The 18,523-nt window shown below is 56.6% G+C and overlaps 7 protein-coding genes across 7 annotated transcripts; 3 read left to right on the top strand and 4 right to left on the bottom strand.

The window, feature by feature from the left end:
* Window positions 1-323: 323 nt before the first annotated feature.
* On the bottom strand, window positions 324-1,387 carry K437DRAFT_59815 (uncharacterized protein). The gene has a single exon (XM_013389112.1). It carries the CDS (start codon window positions 1,083-1,085, stop codon window positions 516-518), a length of 570 nt encoding a protein of 189 aa, XP_013244566.1. The 5' UTR covers window positions 1,086-1,387; the 3' UTR covers window positions 324-515.
* On the top strand, window positions 1,180-1,592 carry K437DRAFT_59797 (uncharacterized protein). The gene has a single exon (XM_013389111.1). It carries the CDS (start codon window positions 1,274-1,276, stop codon window positions 1,493-1,495), a length of 222 nt encoding a protein of 73 aa, XP_013244565.1. The 5' UTR covers window positions 1,180-1,273; the 3' UTR covers window positions 1,496-1,592.
* A 454-nt stretch (window positions 1,593-2,046) lies between these two features.
* On the bottom strand, window positions 2,047-6,456 carry K437DRAFT_59823 (uncharacterized protein). Its single transcript, XM_013389110.1, has 3 exons — window positions 6,156-6,456; window positions 5,251-6,075; window positions 2,047-5,168 (listed from the first exon to the last, which is right to left on the bottom strand). The coding sequence occupies exons 1-3, from the start codon at window positions 6,373-6,375 to the stop codon at window positions 2,113-2,115; spliced, it is 4,101 nt and encodes a 1,366-aa protein (XP_013244564.1). The 5' UTR covers window positions 6,376-6,456; the 3' UTR covers window positions 2,047-2,112.
* A 725-nt stretch (window positions 6,457-7,181) lies between these two features.
* On the top strand, window positions 7,182-10,580 carry K437DRAFT_254982 (uncharacterized protein). Its single transcript, XM_013389109.1, has 2 exons — window positions 7,182-10,290; window positions 10,360-10,580. The coding sequence occupies exons 1-2, from the start codon at window positions 7,261-7,263 to the stop codon at window positions 10,465-10,467; spliced, it is 3,138 nt and encodes a 1,045-aa protein (XP_013244563.1). The 5' UTR covers window positions 7,182-7,260; the 3' UTR covers window positions 10,468-10,580.
* Window positions 10,411-11,305, bottom strand: K437DRAFT_273027 (uncharacterized protein). The gene is made up of 4 exons (XM_013389108.1): window positions 11,216-11,305; window positions 10,918-11,120; window positions 10,655-10,836; window positions 10,411-10,583 (listed from the first exon to the last, which is right to left on the bottom strand). The coding sequence occupies exons 1-4, from the start codon at window positions 11,292-11,294 to the stop codon at window positions 10,562-10,564; spliced, it is 486 nt and encodes a 161-aa protein (XP_013244562.1). The 5' UTR covers window positions 11,295-11,305; the 3' UTR covers window positions 10,411-10,561.
* A 909-nt stretch (window positions 11,306-12,214) lies between these two features.
* Window positions 12,215-14,259, bottom strand: K437DRAFT_59789 (uncharacterized protein). The gene is made up of 2 exons (XM_013389107.1): window positions 13,667-14,259; window positions 12,215-13,595 (listed from the first exon to the last, which is right to left on the bottom strand). The coding sequence occupies exons 1-2, from the start codon at window positions 13,818-13,820 to the stop codon at window positions 12,418-12,420; spliced, it is 1,332 nt and encodes a 443-aa protein (XP_013244561.1). The 5' UTR covers window positions 13,821-14,259; the 3' UTR covers window positions 12,215-12,417.
* A 3,496-nt stretch (window positions 14,260-17,755) lies between these two features.
* K437DRAFT_59658 (uncharacterized protein) lies at window positions 17,756-18,467 on the top strand. The gene is made up of 2 exons (XM_013389106.1): window positions 17,756-18,116; window positions 18,195-18,467. Exons 1-2 carry the CDS (start codon window positions 17,837-17,839, stop codon window positions 18,290-18,292), a joined length of 378 nt encoding a protein of 125 aa, XP_013244560.1. The 5' UTR covers window positions 17,756-17,836; the 3' UTR covers window positions 18,293-18,467.
* Window positions 18,468-18,523: the final 56 nt, after the last annotated feature.

The following is an 18,523-nucleotide window of genomic DNA, read 5'->3' as shown; positions in this document are numbered from 1 at the left end:
AAAAAAAACACGATGCCACGAGCCACGGTGTGCGAATTTTTTTTCGAAACTTTTGTCGCACCGCGCGAACACGCTTTCCGCCCGCCCAATCGCAAGCGCCCGCCAGCTCGCCATCGCCACACAAATCGCAAGCTCAACTTACCTAATAAGATAGATGGTCTAGGTTGCGAGATCTAGCTGGTGCTTGCGTGAATCTATTGCGGTCTAGGTGCAAAAGAATAGCTCGCTGGAAAGAGCTGTAGTGAGAAGAAAGGGGCGGTGCGGCGTGTGCCTCGGGGTCGCTATTTCGGGGGGCGCTGCACTCGAAGAGCTCGAGTCAGCCGGCGAAAGAGCGAGTGGTTGGACCGCACTTTGCAAAAAGGCAAGTCTAAGAAACGACGTATATGATGCTCCGAGTTGGAGAGGGGGTATGGGGTGAGGGAGGAAAGACTGAAATGGGGAAAGGGGAGGGGGGTCCATATATACAACATCCATTCGATGGCGGGGTTCATAACATGAAATTTTCAGGCGTCAGATCACTTTACGGTATACCGATGACGAGGGGAAGCAAAAGTTTCGTCCTGCAAACGAGAGAGGGTTTGAAAAAGTTTCGCTAGCACTTTCTTCGACAAAGACAGGCGACCGGTGACCGCAGAGACAAGAACACCACACAGGGAGCGGAACGGCTCTCTCCCGAATCCCGCCGGAGCCCAAGAGGCGATGTCTCGAACTTGTGTGAGCGGAAGCGCCAGCACCGCGCCAGTGTCTGTCGCCTGCAGACCACTCGAGTTGAGTTGCAAGCACTGCACCAGTCCTCCGAACGCCCGTTGACCCACCTTCAAGCGCTCCCCATCGGCAGCCGTCAGGAGTGTGTGGCGACTGCATTGCGACAGTCTGCACCAGGTTCCCGGACGAGCGAGACATGATCCAGCCGATGACTTGACTTGCTCCCGCATTTTTCTCGCTGGCGAGCGAGTCTGGGTAACACAGCTGCAGCGAGACACGAAGCACGAACTCCCCGTGAGGCTTCGAATTTCGCTTTGCTCTCTCTCTAGCGCTCGCACCCCACACTGGCCGTGTTCATGATCAGCGACCAGCAGTGGCATACATACTACTACATCGACACTGAGGACACCCGAGAAGAGGAGCGGGCCACTGGCCAGCCGCACGTCCGGGTTTTTTTTTGGTTTGGTTCCAGCAAGCAGCAGCCAGGCCACCAGCTGGGGCAAAGTCTACAACATGTGTTTTGTGGATCATAGTTCATCTGCCGGACAGGGACAAACAGGAAAGGCTCATGCTGGCTCGAGTTTGCTCGACCAGCTGCATGCGGTGTGCAGTATTCGCTTCCGCAGCCTTTGCCCCTTTTTGGAGAGTTGCAAGTGACGGATGCACGTTGCACCACGTGCAGTTCGAAACCGTTCGCACGAGTTCGAAATTCGTCGAGCGACCAAGCGGCCGGCCCTCTCCCGTCTCCATCGGCTGTTCGTCACAGTCGAGCAGTTGCCTGCGTGCCTAGCGTCTCTGCGATTCATAGTGCACATAATCCCCATGGGGAAAGAAATATGGGGAAAGTTTTGCAATGAAAGGAACACGCAAAAAGTGCCGAGACGCACTTACACATGCTCTCAACCTCTCATGACCTAACTGCGTCTGGATACATTCGAGTACAGCCTCCACACTCTACATGCTTTCGCAGCTCGCACGTCATCCATGATCAGGCAACAACTGTTACCACGTTGCAAAGCTGGCGCATTAGCCGCATCAGGTTATCAGCATGTTCATGCACACTGCCTTGCCGCTGAGGCCGCGAGCCCTTCTGCCCTTGCGCTTGGGGGACTCTCTGTATTGACATCAGGGAGGCGAGCGCGAGGAGGCAAGACATCTAATCCTCGTCGCAAGGCTGAGTCTGCCCAAACTGGGCATGTTCCACGGAAAGCGTTAGACGGCCCAAGGCATCATGAGAATAGCGACATTGTAAACGAGGCGTTTCATCATAGATGATTGGTGCTTGATGGGCTGTTACGCTGCAGTGCTCCATGCGTTCCTGTGAAGTGAGGGTATGGTGCAGCGCACGAGCGTAACGCCAGGCGATCACCCCCCCCTCCGCTCCCATGCTCTGCTAAGCTCTGCCTCTCAAATATCCGTCCCAGGCAATCGATGAGTGGTAGCCGAGCGAGGCAAGACACTGCTCGTGCGTTTGCTGCCGACATCCGCAGCAGCCTCTCCCAGATTAGGCCCTGCACGCAGCGCACCCATGCCTCCTGCTGTTGCGCCCGACGATGCGGTGTGGTTGCTGCTACCTGCCGTCTCGCCTATGCGTCCCCACCCTGGAGCCTGTGCTTTGGCGTTCGCCTGCCACTTGCTGATTAAGTCGCTCACGCCGCGGAACCGCTCTTGCGCCTCGCTGGCCCCAGCGATGCTGCCGCTACCCAGGTGGTGCGATGCGGTGGCAGGGCTAGGGCCGCCCGCCTCATCGTCGTCATGAGCGGCGTCGGCGCCGGCGGCGCTGCTGGTGCTCTTGACCACGCCAGCCCTGTTGAACTCCGCAGCGGCAGCAGCTTCGCGCTCCCATGGTTTCAGACTGGACGCAGGAGCCGCTGCTGATGCGCGCTTCGCAGCCGCGATCAACGCTGAGGAATTGTCCCGCCGAGTCTGTACCAGCCGCGGGAGGATCACCTGCGGCTCGTGGCGGCCATTGCCGTTGACGCTGCTCGACGCTACTGCCGTCTTGTGCGATTGCGGCTTGTAGCGGTCGCGTACGGAAGCCCCGCCAACAGAGGCGACAGGGGAAGATCGTGTATCCGGGGTGATCGGCTGAGAGGAGGATGCGGCAACCTGTAGCTCATGCATGCGCTCCGAAATGGTGGGTGTCCGTGCACTGGGCGGCGATGCTGACCATTCGCCCTCTACCTTACTCGCGTCGGGCGCGAACGTGGGAGCCTGCACATCCACCTTGTCCGCCGGCGCAAAGGCATCGATGGCAGATGGTGGTGGAGAGGTGGCAGCATCGACGTATTGCTTCAACGTGGCCATCTGCGCAGGTGGTGGTGCTACTTGCGCGGGTCCTGCCGCCGGCTTTGTATGGGGCGGAAGAGCATCAGCAGCCGGCATGTTGGTATGACCATCAGATAGAGACATGGGCTGCTGCGGCAGCGCTCGCATCTCCGTCTCATCCATCTCGTCCCATGCCGGCGCGGGAACTTGCTTGCGCTCGCTCGGCAGCCTGCCCTCGATGACAGCGAGGTCACGGTCATCCTCATCGGCAAAGTCATCGGCGGCAGCAGCAGCAGATGGCGCTGAATCAACAGCACCGACTGCGCCGTGAATCTTTGACGGCACTGATTCCAACCTTTTGGATGACTTTTGCCTCGATGGAGCAACATCTGCAGTCGTCTCGACCAGCCAAGAAGGCGTCTTGACCCTATGTGGAGTAGTGCCGGCTGCTTTGTCCGCATCACCCTGCTGGGGGGAGGACAACCCTTCCGGTTGACGTGCGTACTTTCTCGCAAGAGCACTGCCACCGACATCCTCCGGTTCTTCGGGCTCATCGCCGCTGTCGGATTCCAATGCGGCAGTCAGTGCAACGTGAGCGTCCACGGGCTGTGCATTTGCTGCTTCGGACGACGCAGGCGCGAGTTTGGTCACGATTGCATCATCCGTGTCGTCGCCCGTCAGCCAGTCGCGCGGAGGAGCACACGCCGGAGGGGGGTGAGTGCGGTCTTTCACGTTGCTCCGATCGAACTCCTCAGGCTGTGCAGGCCGCCTGTCGGCTTGCGCAGCTGATGCCGACGACGAAGGAGACATCAAGCCCCCTTTTATGCCACGCGGCCACCTGTCAGCTAGCAAACCCGCTGCACCCTTGGTGGTCGTTCCCGTCGGCGAGTAAGACGAGCAAGTTTTGTCCGCTGCCGGGCTGACGCTGCTGTTGAATCTGCTCGCCATTGCGCCTACGGACTGGCGGGGCGAGACACTGGTCGGGATTGACAGCGGCGGCTTGTGCCTGTCCCTAGGTGGCAGCGATGGCGGCGCAACTTCCACAGATGGAGCTGGCGAGCTGGCGACGATCGGCGGCGAAAGGATGGGCGAGGTGACATCACCGTGCGCATTAGGTGCATACCGCGCATCGAGTTCCTTAACGCTCGGAAAGCGATTCGAGGCATCATCCTCTCTATCTCCATTCGCACCACTGCGGCTGGTGGCTTCGCCGAAAGTCTTCGAAAGCGAGGACACCGAGCCGGCCGGCTGGGTTCTGTGTATTCCCGCGGTGGCGCTCGCCTGAGGCGACAGACCCGGTGGCTTGGGCGAAAACGACAGCGAAGGCGCAAGCGATGGTGAGTGAAAGCCTGGCATTTCTGGACTATGGTTAAGGAGCATTGCAGAGCGCGCCGATGTGTTGCCGGTGGCAGCAGGAGAGGATGCGGTGCTGTTACCAGAAACTTGCTGGGATACTCCTTGCGAAGGCGACAACGCTGCCGCCGTCGGTGTGAAGGAATCCTCAAAGCCACCAAATAGGATCGAACTCTTGGAGGACGATCCTGCTGCCTGCGCTGAGAATGGCAAGTCAAAGTTCCTTCCCACTGTTGCACTTCCGCCGAAAGCGGCCATGTCCGCCGCGCCCTTTCCACCGTCATCAACAACGTTCCTTTCGCCGGTCAATTGCCGCATGACTGGCTTTGCAGAAACTGCAGCTCCTGACGAAGCAGCGGCGGCGGCACCCTTGACGGGCCTGCCTCTGCGCATCGGTATGACCGAGTCTTTCAGCGCGTCGACCTCAGCTTTACGCCTAGCCTCCTCATCTCCGGCCTGCGCATGCTGAATCAAGTCGCTGACGCGCGACCGGACGCTTAGGCCGCCTGAAGCGGTAGCCGAAGCGGCGCATGAAGCTGAGTTGATGATTGTCGTGTCGTCGAAAGACCGCATGGGATGCCTTTGCACTGGTTGCTGCTGCTGCTGCGGCGGCGGCGGCCCCATCGCTTGTCTCCCGCTGGCAACCGCTGCTGCAGTGACAGACGAAGAGGAAGACGAAATGAATACCACGTTCGGCAAGGGCGTGACCTGTTTCCCATCGGTGAGTTGCTGTGCATAGTGCATGGCCGCAGCTGGCGGCTTAGAGCCCAGTAGACGGTGCACGCGGATGAGAACCTGATCGATCGTCGGTCTATCGGTTGATTGTTCCCGCAGGAGAGAGGCTGCAAGGAGGTGCCATTTGAAAGGAAGAAAAAAAGGTGTCAAATCTCATGTCCTGAGCAACCAAGTCCGCAAGGATCGTACCAATAAGATTCTTGAGGTTCTGCGAATAGACAGGACTGGGCGGGAAGCGATAGTTGGCGCTAAGGATAGCGAGCGGTCCACCGCCGTTCTCCTCAAATGGGGTGGTGTAGTAGCAGAGCTTGTACAATAGCACGCCTAGCGCCCAGATGTCCGACTTCTCGTCGATCACGCGGCGCTGGTAGACGTCGACCATCTCTGGCGCGCGATACTGCAGCGTCGTCGAGCGGTTCAGGTCAGCCTCGACGCGCTTGATCTCGTCCAAGCTCTTTGGCGCTCGACGCGAGAGGACCGGTGCGGCGGATCCGAAATCGCACAGCTTGTATGTCGGCCCGATCGACGGGTTGTCCGCGGGTGCAGGCGACAGCAGGATGTTCTCCACTTTGAGATCCCGGTGCATCAGCGGTGGATCGAGGTGGTGCATGACGGCCACGCCGGCGCAGACATCGCTGAAGATCTTGAGGATCTCGTGCTCGCGCAGTCGATCGCGAAGACGCGCGTTCATTAGGTCGATGATCCCGCCGCCGGGACAGTATTCCATCAGGATAAAAATCTCGTACCCGCCAGAGGACAGCGCCGTTGCTGAGGCTTCTATGAAGTGGACAATGTTTGGCTGGTTTCGCAAGAGTTTGTGCGCTTCCACTTCGCTGCGCACAGTCGCAAGCGCGTCTTTATCCGGTACGGCCATGCGCTTCAACACGTGCACCGTCTCGGGCCGCGTTGCACGGCTCGCCAGGCCAGAGGTACTAGCCCCTACGCTGCCAGCGGACGATAATGGGATCGGAATAGGCTGAGAGGAAGTGACGAGGTAGACATGCGCGAAACCGCCTTTGCGAGAGCGAACAAAGAGATGCCTGTCAAAAGCGGTGTTCGCCTCGGTACATGGCGCTTTCGCGAGACGCACGCACCTTCACTCAAATATCGCTTGACAGTTACGGTGATGTTGCCGACTGCGACCTTGGTCCCTGGTGGAAGTGTTCCCTTGTATGCTTGCTGCTGCTGCGGTGGCGGTGCTATGCCCATGCCCATCGCGCCCATCCCCGGCTGCGGTTGCGCCATGTAGCCTGCTCGGCTATTGGAGGGGCCTGCGCTAGGCCGCGGAGCATTACTTGAAGAATACGCATTCATCTTGTCTGGGAGCAGAAGTAGCAGCAGCAAGGATATTGTGGAAAGTGTGCCGGACAGGAGCTGGCAGGTCCCACTCTGACGGGCTTCGTGCCTGTGAAGTTGCAACACGGCAGCTGGATTGGTAGGTGTGTGATCGATCCGCTTGACCGCATCTGACTCCTGTTTATCTGGCTATTTCCCTTCTAGCAGGGACAGAGATACATGCAGGTGCTTCCTGCCCTTCGATGGCCGAGATGCTGATGCCTGCCGTGCCGATCCTCTCAAAGGTGGCCCAGATGGTCAAGAACCGCGGTTGAGAGTGGAGAGACGATGACGACGACGCGCAAGATGGCCCTTGCTCCTTCGGGAGCAGCACGCAGAGCTTGGCCCGCTGGCTGCTTGTTTCTATGACCTGCCTCCCGCTCCTAGATCCTCGACGGTGCTTTGGCTCCCTCCTCATATCACCAAGCTCAAAGGAGAGATTACATTCGAAGGATGCTGCTACCTGGGGGTCCCATGACTCGAAGAGCACGGGCCAGAGGCGGTGCTGGCGCGGGCTGGGAGGACAGAGGGGCGTGCAGAAGAGGGGGCGCCGGGCGTCGCCACACTTTACGTGTGCACTATGGACACACCCTTGGACTCTCTGTGGCTTGTGCAAGGACCCTGCTGTCAGAGCCGATCTCGGCCGAGATCCACCCAAGCGCGTTCCGCCCCGGCGCTGGCAAAAAAAAATTGTGGGTGCTCATCGTATCGCACCGACGCGAGCTTCGCATGTTTCCGTTGATGCGTGATTGGAATTTGGAGGTTCTTCAACTTGGAGGCGAAGAGTTGTGAAGCCGAGGTGACACACAGGAAAGACGCATATACCCGCTGATCATCCAAAGCGAGAGCTTGCTGTCTGCAGTCATGCCAAAGTCTGGATTTCGAGCGGCAGCGCGCCGGGTCGGCAAGCAGCGACACAACCCGCTTGCGCGACCCAAGCTGGCTGCTGTGGCGTCTTCGAACGCGTCCTCCTCCTCCTCTTCAACAGCTTCGCTTGCGCAGCAACTTGCCATCGAAGCTGGTATCTTTCCTCCATATGCGGATGGGTCCAGTGGCAACGTTAGCCTGGTGCACATCCTCAGCAAGCTCCCACTCGAGACTGGCAAAGGCAAGGCCTCCACTGCTTCCGCAGCCCCCAACATCGCAGTGAGCGACACCATCTGGGCGCTCGCATCCATCTCGCTGCTTTCGTCCTCACGCAGCAGTCGCAAGGCGTTGCTCGCTCCATCACACAAGCTCGTCGCGCGCATCCTGCATGCGCTCCATGCTGCCGGCGTCGACCAGCAGGAAGGCCTCGAGACGAAGCGTGAAGCAGCGGGTGCTCTGCGTAATCTTTGCATCGAGGCTGGATACGACGACGTGCGCCATGAGATCGCGCGGCAAGGCGGCATAGAATCTCTGCTCGAGCAGATCGGAGTTGTGCACGCATTGATCCAGCAGCGCATTGAAGGTTCTGGCGCCAAGTCCACGCCGGAAGCGCTGGGACAGCAGATGGAGCAGGAACGACAGAAACTTGAGGCGGCCCTACCGACAGCTGATAAGCCTCTCGAAAAGATGAATAGAAAGGAGAAGCGGCATGCAGCGAAAGCAGCGTCGATCCTCGACAAGCAGCAGCAGCCTCCCTCCTCTACCACAGATCGCGGTGCCACCACTCCCTTGTCTACTTCCTCGATGTCTGCAGGACTCAATTCAAAGCTCGCTGCGATCGCACGCGGTGCTCTTTCTTCTGATGATGAGTTTGAGCAGTTGCTATACGAGCTGCAGGACAACCTGCTCACCATCATCTGGTGCCTCGCGGAAGCTGCCGAGGATCTCGTCATTGCCCTCTCACGCCACGCCGCACCGCTCGCTCGCACCCTAAGCACTTATGTGCGCTACGCATCTTCGAAGGCGGCAGCAGTGGAGGAGACTAGCTCATCGTCCAGTCCCGGCTCGGCGGACCGACGCTCCGCCTCACTCAAGGCGCTACTGCGGCAACTAGGCGTGTCCGCTGCCAACGCGCTCTGCGTTCTCAGCGACGACAACCCGGCCTTTGCGCGCGTCCTCGCTGGCGTGCAGCCGAGCAGCCTCGAGCTGCGTGCTCTGAACAAAGCAGCGAAACAGCCCTCGTCGGGTCCGCCCGGGCATGTAGCATCAGGTGACAGCCACAGCTTGGCTGCGGGAGCAGGCAAGAAACGAATGCAAAAGCTGCAGCTGACGTTGCTGACCGATATCGACGTTGATGCGGGTATGAGAGACGTTAGTGCAATCACTAGCGCTGTCGTGAAGGGCTTGAGCAAAACGAACGCCTTCCCTTCTCCTTTGGCGTCACCAACTTCGGCGACAGGCGACAAGGCAGATATCGACATGGCCATGATGACCATGCTCTGCGCTGCCGTACTGCGAAACATTAGCGCCAGCTTGCCGCCCGAGTCGCGCTCGAGAGTTATTCTCGCTTCGAACGGCGCTTGGAATGATGCAGCTACAAATTCAAGTGAGGAGCAGCGCATTTCCCTACCGGCATTCGAAGCGCAGCATATCCTGCCCCGCCTCGTGGAATTGCTGTCAAGCATCAACCAAGGAGAGCTTTGCAGTGAGATCGCAAGGGCTGCACTTGCCACGAAAGAGCAGCAGCAACAGCAAAAGCAGCAATCTGCTAGCAGTGTGGACATGCTAGGTGTCATGCAAACCAACAGTGAGCAGCAAGAAGCGGTAGCACAAGCAGATGAGGCAGAGACGGATGCAGTCAGCAGCGCACGCAAGCGTGCAGATGACTGCCTGCATATTATCCTTCTCGCACTGGAAATTCTAGCCGAGGTGCTGCCTGCACTTGCTGTCCTCGGTGAGGGGTCGAATGTGTCGATAGAAGAGACTGAGTGGCAAGAGGATGGCGAAAATAACGAGGATAGCATCGATGCCGATATGGAAGAGCTGGTCGGCGAGGACACGGAGATGATCATGGATGAAGAGAAGACGGACGAGGATACCAAGGTAAATGGAGCCCATACCGCTACAGCAAGGACAAGGATGACGTCGTCACAAGCCTCTTTTGCTGCATCCGCACTGGCACAAGCCTTTTCGCATGCGGCATTAGTTCCACAACTTTTGCGCCTGTCTACAGCCGAAGATCTTGCTCTTGCATATCCCTCCGTGACCTCGAGCAAAGCAGCGTCGCCGGAAGAGCAAGCTGCACGCGAAGCAGGCGCTGCAGCGCTCCGGCAGGTGCACCTCCGCTCTATCTCCGTCCTGTCCAACTTGCTGCTCGGGCTCGCCGCCAATAGCCCGCCGCCGCCCTCGCAACCCCTGCTGGAGGGCGCAGGTACCCCGGCGCGCATTGCAGCTTTTGTCGAATGGTCCACCAGTGACGTGGTCAAAGCTCGCTTCGAGGAGCTGTGGCAGGTGCTGTTTAGCATCGCTAGCAAGACCGCAGATGTGCCGGCTGTCAGCAGCAGCAACTGCAGCGTGTACGCGGAAGGGCAGGATGGCCGCGCGCTCGTTGAGCAGTGCGTCGGCTCTATGTGGGCCATTGCGCGCAGTCTACAAGGTGACCTGCCACTGTCAATTGCAATGAGCGGCATTGACATTGTCACAGCTTTGCAAGCGGCATACCTCAACGCACAATCCGACCCGATGAGAGCCAAGGCAATCGGCACGCTGGGCTGCCTTGCACGTTCCCCGAGCGTATCCGTCGAGACAAATCGCTCTATCGGCAACTTTTTGATCAACGTCATCAAGCAGCTGCCAGCGGATGGAAAATCCGTCCCTGGAACTACGAGTCCTGAGAGCATGGTTGCAGCGCTCAACGCCATCTACGACGTCTACGCAGACGAGAATGCTGCATACGACCAGCCTGTCTTCCGGCAAGGACAGTTCTCCATCGTGCTGCGCCAATGCAGTAGCAAGGTCCGATCAACGGTGAGACGATGCTTCGCGTACAAAGGTCTGGAACTTCCTTCTTATTTCCACCTCACGTCGTTCTTGCAGACACGAGCTGTGGATCGCCGAAAGTTTGCAAGCCTACGCCAAGCAGCGGACGAAGCGTATGACAACCTCATTGCATTCGTGCAGTACCGGGACAGCTTGAAACTATAGATCTGCATTGTAATGATCATCCATGCATGCCTCTACCTTGCTTTTACCCAATCCTTTTGGTCGCATAAAGAAGACTTGCAAGCGCAGAGTATTTTTAGAAGAGGCCAGTACTGGCACTTTGGCCCAACATAAGGAGAAAGGGTAGTGTCAGACCAACCTCAACGCGGATGACGACGCAGGGTCTCACGCATTAAAGAAGATGTAAACAAGTGACAGGTAGCCGCTGTTGAACGCAATGGTCCTCCAGAGAGCCTTCATGCCTGTGTGGATGTTCAAGTAAAGGTAGACATATATGATGCGGCTGATGACGTAAAAGATGGCGATCTTGTTCAATGTGCTCGGCGGCAACTTGGCGACGATCCCAGTCAACTGCAAGCAAATGCACACAGGTGCGTGAAATGAGCTGCTGGTCTTCGTCTCCATTCACTAGCCTTCCCTGTCGTCGCTCACGAGAGCAACCGCATATATGGGAAGGTGCTCAAACCCATTCTGCTGGCAAGCCTGGCCTTGCAGGACCAGTGTCTCGACTGGCGTCAGCTTGTGTCCCGATGCTGCCTTGAACTGGAGGCCGGCGACCCATCGGCGAGGGTTACCAAGGTCGAATGGCGGGCTCGTCTTGTGTCTCCTGGCTAGAGCGATCGAATACCAGTGTGCTGGACAGTCGGGTAATAGGGCAGCCTCGTCAGCGTCAGAAACATCTTTGCGCACGTCCAGCACTGGAAGCTGGACATTGAACGCTTGTACGCACGCACCGCCGCCAGGAAAGCGACAACTGGCACGGTTGCCAAGCAGACGAAGGGCGAGTTTTGGATCTGTTGCAGGCTCATCGCGAAGAAATATGCTTCTTTTACGCCGCAGCACAGACGGATATGCTGGGGAATGAGAGCACGTACCGTAAACAGCAGCTGCGATGTCTTAGGCTACAAAAAGCTGGTCCGTATACCACAGAAACTGCTGTCGGCCGGCTGCATTCGAATATCGAACACGCATCCTTTAATCTTGCGGTCATCCCTTTCTTTTACTCTGGTGGATCTTATGACGCAACAAATGGAGAGAACGTGAAAAATGGCCCGTCCTTCCTAGTGCCTACACTGATCCACACTGATTAGGGATGCTCGCACAATCCCAGAAAGTGTAAAGCCTCCCAAAAGCAAGATCAACGCGGGACATGTCCAAGAAACATCGATGTATATGACCGATCCCTCAAGCGCAGGGCGACTGGTTTCTCCCTCTTTCATGCTATTCAATTCAGTGTGCGGGTAGTGATGTGAGACGATACAAGAATAGCATTGGCGTCTGCGAGTGCTCTTGTGCAAACAGCGAGAAGTTTGTGTGGCGACCAACTTCCGCCTGATATGACGCGAACCCAGGCGGGTCGACGATTGCTTGTGCGTCTTTCCAGGGCCGAGTCGATGAGAGCGACGACACATCTGCAGACCAAGCTGAGAGGAGGACTGGCCTCCCTATGTGCTCCGCTTGTCGCAGCTTCGCGTTCTCGAGACTGGAATGTATGTGGTGATGAGTTGGGTGTGATTGTCGACTGATGTGGGGGTAATTCTCCGGGGGATCAAATGATGGTTATGTTTTGCGATTGAACGGGGGTAACCAGTTGCGATGCTGAAAGGGAATGAAACGGTGTCCGAGTTGCGATTGGCGAAAAAAGGCTGGTTGCTAATGGCGTTTGATGGTACCTGACCTTTCTTATGTTACTCCTGGGAGATCACAAAAAACAATTGCTGAAGACGACGGTGGCGATTGCGTTGATGGTGTTGCTGCCTACTGGTACAGTGCTGAGAGAGACGATGATGCTGACCTTGTTACCTTGCCAAGTACGACCTGAGAGGGCCACGGTGACGCGCGAGATATGGGAGCCCAGAGTGTGTCGCGCCCGGATCCCCACTTTGAGGGGATGGGCGCGCGCTGCCAACGAGCTCATTCATTGCGAATGCTTCAGTAAACTTGGTTGTTGCCGGTACCGAGCATCCGTGAAAAGAGGTTCGAGCTGCTGCGAACGCTGCGCATGCTCTGAGGGTTCACCATCGTTGGCGGCTGCTCAACATTCTTGCGCAGGCCTGCTGGGATCGCGTTGACGAGGTACCGGTGCATCGCGCCGTGAACCTTGCTATTGTCGACATCTTCCAGCTGCATGGCGGTAGCATGGTGGTTTGCACCGTCAGCTTCAACGGCGGCAACGTGCTGCCGCGAGAGACGCTCCTCGATGCGTTCGTCGTAGTCATCTTCGTCATCATACTCGTCATAATCCTCCGCAGAGGATGAGGAAGAGCCATTGTCATCCGTAAGATCTGCTTCTGATGACGCAGAAGATGAGCTGGCTGTCGAGTCGATCGAGTGATGCCGCGTCATTGCTGCAGATGACATGCTGTCGACACTGTTGTTGGTCGAGCGGTACGCCGAGTTGCGACTCGGTGACAACGGCGACGGTGGTGCATTCTGCGGTGGCTGCATCATCGATGGCTTCTCGGCATGCTCTGGTGTACGTTGGTTCCAGCATGGAACTTCAGAGGCGGGGAGGCGTCGGAAATGCACACGGCGCTCGCTCGCCCGGGCGTAGCGCTCGCGCTCACGACCAGCCTCGACGCCTCGAAGGTACATCTCGCGTCTGCCAGCGTCTACTGGCTCTTCGTACCGTCGGAAGAACGGCGAAAAGTGGATGAGAAGCTCCTCCTCTTCGATGCGAAGATCGTAGTCGAGTAGATAGAGCAGTTGCTTCTCCATCAGGTTGACCTCTGCCTGTGAGAACAATGCACCGTACTTAGTCCAGTGCTTGTTCTTCGGTGAAGAGTCGTTAAGGTACTTGGCTGCTACAATGAGCGTGGCCAAAAAGACACGGTGGCGAGTGCAGTGCATGCCCTTTGCTACCCGTGGCAACCGTGACTTGAGACGGTCCAGGTAGACGAGGGTGCAAAGCAGTGTAGGTACCTGTACGTTGCTCTTCTCGACAAGTATGGCAATGAAAGTCTCGAGGCTCGGCAGGCCGTTGACCTCAAGCTTTCCTGCCGGGTCAGCCTCGGCGTTGGCGATGCTCTTGGTCGGAGTGGTAGGAGGGGTGGCCAGGGGTTGAGGAGGACCGCATTGGATCACGTGTGCAGCCTGGTTGGCAAGATAGACTGTTGAAACGGCAAGCGAACGCGCCGTCAGTCACAGTCCAGCTCTGCAAAGCGGCCAATGGACAACTCACCAACCATCTCCCGGGAGACGGGGCACTTAACGAGATCGAGTAAGGAGACATTGTGTGTCACCTTCGGCAGCAAGCTTGCCGGATGCCGGCGCAGCTGCGAGTTGGTGAAGCCCGTGTTGATGGCAGATGAAGATGCAGGAACAGCACAAGCCATGGTGGACGTGGGGAGGGTAGATATCGCAGAGCTCGGTTGAAGATGGTGGAGACAGGGTGGAATAGGGCGGATGAACAAGATGTAGCAGGCACGAGGTTGGAGGGAAGGTGACGAGGGTGTGCAAAAGGAGCCCGGGGTCGCTAGGGAAGGAAGGATAGATGATGGCAAGGATTAGATGGTGGTGAAGGACGAAGATCGAAGGCGACTACGACAACAGCCGGGCTGTCTTTGTCCTATATATGAAGACGCCTTGATTCGAGATCGCCTGGGTGCCGGGAACTGATCGGAACGGGCGGAATGGAAGGGGAGAAAGCGTCGCGCAGCGACAAGTACGGTCCTGATGAATCGGCGTGCCCAGCACAACAAAGAAGCGAAAGGATGGAAGAGAGGGATAGAGACGGGAGGCAAGAGCGGGCCGGAAGGGAGATGCGGATGGTGGTGATGGTGGTAATGATGATGGTGTTGGAGATGCAGATGCAACTGCGAGTCTTCGAAGCGTGGGATTCCAATGCAAGGGGTGACCGATCCGACGAATATCGGAAGGGGGCGCGCTGGCGTATGCGAGGCGGGTAGGCTCGCGGTGCTGTGTACACTGTGTGGACTACTTGCCGCAGCTTGCTGTGTTCCCTGCTGAAGATTGCCTTTGTTTGTGTGGATGCAATGTTGAGCAGACGACCACTGCGGGCTTTCCGATTGTGGTAACGTTTCGTGGGCACGCGTCAGCGACCGTTGAAAATGCTAGATGCAGGGAGCCCCAGGGTACGGTATGCAAGGTGGTGGTGGTGATCAACAAACGACGGGGTGGCCGTTGGGTCTAGCATGGATGAACATGGGTATTGAAGACGACCTGTATATAGATGATCCGACGATGGTGATGCGATGAAGGCGGTGACGGAGCGTCGATGCCGATTCCCCTGTCAGAGATCTTTCGATTGTGAGTCAGTTACAGAGCCAATCTTGTGGCTGGCGGGCAACACCAGTGAGCAAGGTGGAAAGCAACGGCAGTTGTCTGAGGGGGCGAGTGTGACCAAATGGTAAACAACAGTGATCCTGCTCTGCGATGCACCTGGTGCCGCCTGCCGATCAGAACCTCAGAAAGTAGCTGTCAGGGTGGGCAGGCCCCTCACTCCCTGCTGCGGCCTGCACCGTGCAAACAAAGTCATCACCTCCCACGATGATCGCAAGTGATGCATTCGATTGATGGCGGCCCGTCAGCCGACGCCCAGGGCAGAGTGTGGGCCAGAGTGGGTATGAGAAACACGATGCTGTAAAAGTTCAAGCAATGCTCAAGCTCTGATCTTCGCTTCCCCCTTTCCCCTTTGCTGGATCTAAGATTCGCACACCAGCCACGGCTTCATGCGCTCCACCCAGCTCTGACAGGCTTTGCCGCAGGTATGTATCGTCAGATCCACTGCACTCCCCACTCACTGATGGTGCACCTATCAAGCGGTTCACAAACGTGATACTGAATGTACCCCTTAGGGGCTTGCTGGCTGCTCCGCCCTGCGCCAAGCATTTGCATTTGCGCCTGCGTCAGATTCCAATTCAAGGACGGTCGCGTCTCTCTGCATGTCGTCCCTGTATTCTCCTGTCGCAGTCCGCGGCTCTAAAATCATTCTTTGACAGGGGACGCCTTTAGACGCGGGGGGGGGGGAAGGTGGGCGGCACTGGCGCTGCAATCTGCAGGCCGCACGACCACGGAATACCGAGTATCGGGAGTTTATCGTACAGAAGCAAGGAAATACACGTAGAGGTTGTGCATGCAGGAATGCTTGGAATGTACATGCAGCCCGCAAGGACGGCCGCACGGGGATCGACGGGCATGTCGCGTGAACAGTGTGCGAATTTTTGATGCCCGTGCTTTGGCTCGGCCAGTTGCATAAGGCGCAGGAGGCAGCACAGTAAGAGTCACGTTGTCGCATGAGGAGGCTTGGAACAAGTAGACCAGATGGGCGCTGGTCTGCGTGGGGCGCTCGGTTCCTGTTCAGGTCCCAGATTGCAGGCTCGCAGCACTGAAAAGAATGTCAGCAAGGAGGAAATAGGCGCGCGGCTGTGGACATAGCCCAACACAGTCCTAGTGCCAACATGTTGCAAGAGCGGCATGCGCATTAACCGACAGGGCACCACACTGAAAATTGACACTGCTCAAGAGCGTTGTCAAAGGGCAAACCGCAGGAATTGTCAGGGGCGGCCAACTCATAACACAGTGTCCCGCCCCCTTGCGGAGTTGCACGGACACAGGCTGGCGGCGGGGCAAGCTGCCTTACACAGGTCCCTGTGCAGCTTTTGTGCTGCGCAGTGGCCTCGTCAGTTGTCAAGCAGTCACCCTTCTTCGTTTTCCTCGGAGAATGTGAAAAGGTGTGTCTTGAAAACTTCTAAAAGTGCAGTCGTTGGCGGGCAAGTGCACAGATCCAGGGACCTGGTTTTGATTAGGTACAAAGCTGATCCGAAACTCAGTGCGAAAGGTTGGAGTCATGCGCTCTGCCGACTCTTGTCATTACAGCGATGGGTCGGTGTGTGTGGCCCTGAGCGTGTGAGCAAGCTGCAAAGGAAAGCGATAGTCAGGTATGTTGTTGCATATAGTGCACAGCTTATGCTGACAAGGTGCCTACACACATCCTATGGAGCGATGTACTACTTCGCGCTTCTACGCGAAAGCGAGGGTTGAGCCTCCGAGTTCTGTATTGTACTGACGTGGTGACGGGGCTTGGGTGGGTATGACCTGGTACCTAGTGGCCGGAATGTACGAGAGTTGCAATGCCGACTGAGCCGAGCGGCACCTGGCGGGAATGGTAGGAGTCGCCGTGCCGCCCAGGTGCTCCGCTTTCGACAAGCAGTATAAACTTATGTTTGTTCTGTACAGCTTGCCGTGTTGCCCAGTGGCCTTTGGCATGTGCATGTTCATTGCTACAGTAACTATGCCACTCTACAATGTACGCCCGCGCATGCCCGTTCCATCTTCATTTGCTCTGATCGTGATCCTCTATCCCTGATTCCCTGATCCCCTTATCCACTGATTCCCTTATGCCCTGATCCCTTGATCCAGATTCTAGCGTACTTTTTGCTGGTGGTCATATGGTGTCCTTCACATGTGTTTGCATGTTCAGGGTCTAGTATTCACTAGTGGACTCACTAGTGGACTCACTAGTGGACTCACTACTGGAACACACACACACGCACGCAGGAGGACGTCGTGTGAGCATGTGAGTAGGCTCTTTCTCAACCCCTACTCCTTATCAGATTCTCTCATTGCTGCGCGCTTTTTCAAGCTGTACGAGAACAGCTTCTATCAATTATCTATCTATCCACCTGTCTAGAAGAATCCAAAGCGCGATACATACCCATCGCCCATTTCCCACATGTACCCGTGCGGCGCGCAGCAATCTTCCGTAAAATGTGTTTTGTAGCCGTGCTCTTATTGTGCGTCCGTGTCTGTCGGTGTGACTGTTCGTGACGCGCTCTGGCATGTGACGGACCTGCTGTGACCCGGCCCATAATCGTAAACTTCACTCCTCGCATTTGCTCCAGAAACCGATACGTTTCCCTTTCGAACTTTTCGTACATAATGAGCGCGTGTTTGTGCAATTTGTGCCTGGTGTGACTTCGTGACATGTGGCAGATTTTTCAAACCATAATTTAAAATATCTTATGCTCGTACATAAGAATGTTGAAAGCACTCATGCGTACAAGACCTGCACAATGCTTTGAACGGAGCGGATCGCAAAACGCTACGGACTTAACTATATTTGCAGTCTTGCTTCTCAAGGGCCTTCACAAACTAACTTTTATCGTTCCGCACTCTGGTTCCTCTTTCGAAGTACCGCGGTCACACATTATGCACCGAGATGTCTGAGCCTCAGGGTGTAATCGCCAGTGTGCCTGAGGCCTGAGCACTACATTCCAACAAATGCCGTTGAAGTATTCCAATACATCTGGACAATCTGACAGTCGACAGAGTGACGACAGTCGGGCGTGTGACGCGACAGACTAGTAGGTACATATGTACTTGTACATGCATGACCGCGTCCTGGAACCGTACTGGCGCGGTCGGTCATCTTGCGATCAGTGATTTCTCAAGTTTCTCGGCGATCTATGATGCAGCCAGTCCTTCCTATTCATCATTTCGCCCCTCAGTTCATCTCTCTCGCACATCTCTCATCCGTAATGGCATCAGATATTCAGCTAGCATCTTGTCCATGGATTGGGGGTCGGTCATCGGTCACCAGGGATATCCAAAGGTTCAGTACCTGAATCCTGAATCAGCATCTGGAATTCAAACCGAATGTCTGAATATCGGTGAGGATCGCATCTGAATCACAAGCTGGCCCGAGTTTCGTGCGCTGTGTTTAACGTGTTACACTGGCGTTACTGCAGGTGCTACAGGCGCGCTGCTACTGTATTTACGTGAAGACATGGGTACACACTTCAGCTTCAGATGTCAAGAAACCTTTCTCGGCCGGATTGAGGCTTAGAGCTGGGTACTGCTTGCTCAACCTACTGAACCACTAACTACATACTCGTTACTGACTATTGATCCTGACTACTAACTCATCTTGCGCTGATTGCGTTGGTTCAACCTGCCGTTGCGGGGCGTCCAATCTGCCCACTGCGCAGGCATTTGGCTCTTGCCTTCGATATCATCTTCTCTATCAATCTCAAGCCTAAAAACTCAACATCAAACAGCCTCAGAATCTCGGTGCCGC

The sequence above is a fragment of the Tilletiaria anomala genome (genome assembly GCF_000711695.1).
Source record: "Tilletiaria anomala UBC 951 chromosome Unknown K437scaffold_18, whole genome shotgun sequence".
Taxonomy (NCBI): Eukaryota; Fungi; Basidiomycota; class Exobasidiomycetes; order Georgefischeriales; family Tilletiariaceae; genus Tilletiaria; species Tilletiaria anomala.
This window is presented reverse-complemented; position numbering and strand designations above follow the sequence as displayed.

What these genes read in the sequence shown, in the direction of transcription:
- K437DRAFT_59797 (XM_013389111.1), top strand. Translation starts at nt 1,274, where the DNA reads ATGCTGGCTCGAGTTTGCTCGACCAGCTGCATGCGGTGTGCAGTATTC.
- K437DRAFT_254982 (XM_013389109.1), top strand. Translation starts at nt 7,261, where the DNA reads ATGCCAAAGTCTGGATTTCGAGCGGCAGCGCGCCGGGTCGGCAAGCAG. An exon ending in GTAGCAAGGTCCGATCAACG is followed by an intron (nt 10,291 to 10,359) that starts GTGAGACGATGC and finishes TCGTTCTTGCAG; the next exon opens with ACACGAGCTGTGGATCGCCG.
- K437DRAFT_59823 (XM_013389110.1), bottom strand. Translation starts at nt 6,375, where the DNA reads ATGAATGCGTATTCTTCAAGTAATGCTCCGCGGCCTAGCGCAGGCCCC. An exon ending in CAAGCGATATTTGAGTGAAG is followed by an intron (nt 6,076 to 6,155) that starts GTGCGTGCGTCT and finishes GCTCTCGCAAAG; the next exon opens with GCGGTTTCGCGCATGTCTAC. An exon ending in GAACCTCAAGAATCTTATTG is followed by an intron (nt 5,169 to 5,250) that starts GTACGATCCTTG and finishes ACCTCCTTGCAG; the next exon opens with CCTCTCTCCTGCGGGAACAA.
- K437DRAFT_59658 (XM_013389106.1), top strand. Translation starts at nt 17,837, where the DNA reads ATGACCGCGTCCTGGAACCGTACTGGCGCGGTCGGTCATCTTGCGATC. An exon ending in AACCGAATGTCTGAATATCG is followed by an intron (nt 18,117 to 18,194) that starts GTGAGGATCGCA and finishes GCGTTACTGCAG; the next exon opens with GTGCTACAGGCGCGCTGCTA.
- K437DRAFT_59815 (XM_013389112.1), bottom strand. Translation starts at nt 1,085, where the DNA reads ATGCCACTGCTGGTCGCTGATCATGAACACGGCCAGTGTGGGGTGCGA.
- K437DRAFT_59789 (XM_013389107.1), bottom strand. Translation starts at nt 13,820, where the DNA reads ATGGCTTGTGCTGTTCCTGCATCTTCATCTGCCATCAACACGGGCTTC. An exon ending in CGTCTCCCGGGAGATGGTTG is followed by an intron (nt 13,596 to 13,666) that starts GTGAGTTGTCCA and finishes CCGTTTCAACAG; the next exon opens with TCTATCTTGCCAACCAGGCT.
- K437DRAFT_273027 (XM_013389108.1), bottom strand. Translation starts at nt 11,294, where the DNA reads ATGAGCCTGCAACAGATCCAAAACTCGCCCTTCGTCTGCTTGGCAACC. An exon ending in CGCTTTCCTGGCGGCGGTGC is followed by an intron (nt 11,121 to 11,215) that starts GTGCGTACAAGC and finishes CCGACTGTCCAG; the next exon opens with CACACTGGTATTCGATCGCT. An exon ending in CCATATATGCGGTTGCTCTC is followed by an intron (nt 10,837 to 10,917) that starts GTGAGCGACGAC and finishes ATTTGCTTGCAG; the next exon opens with TTGACTGGGATCGTCGCCAA.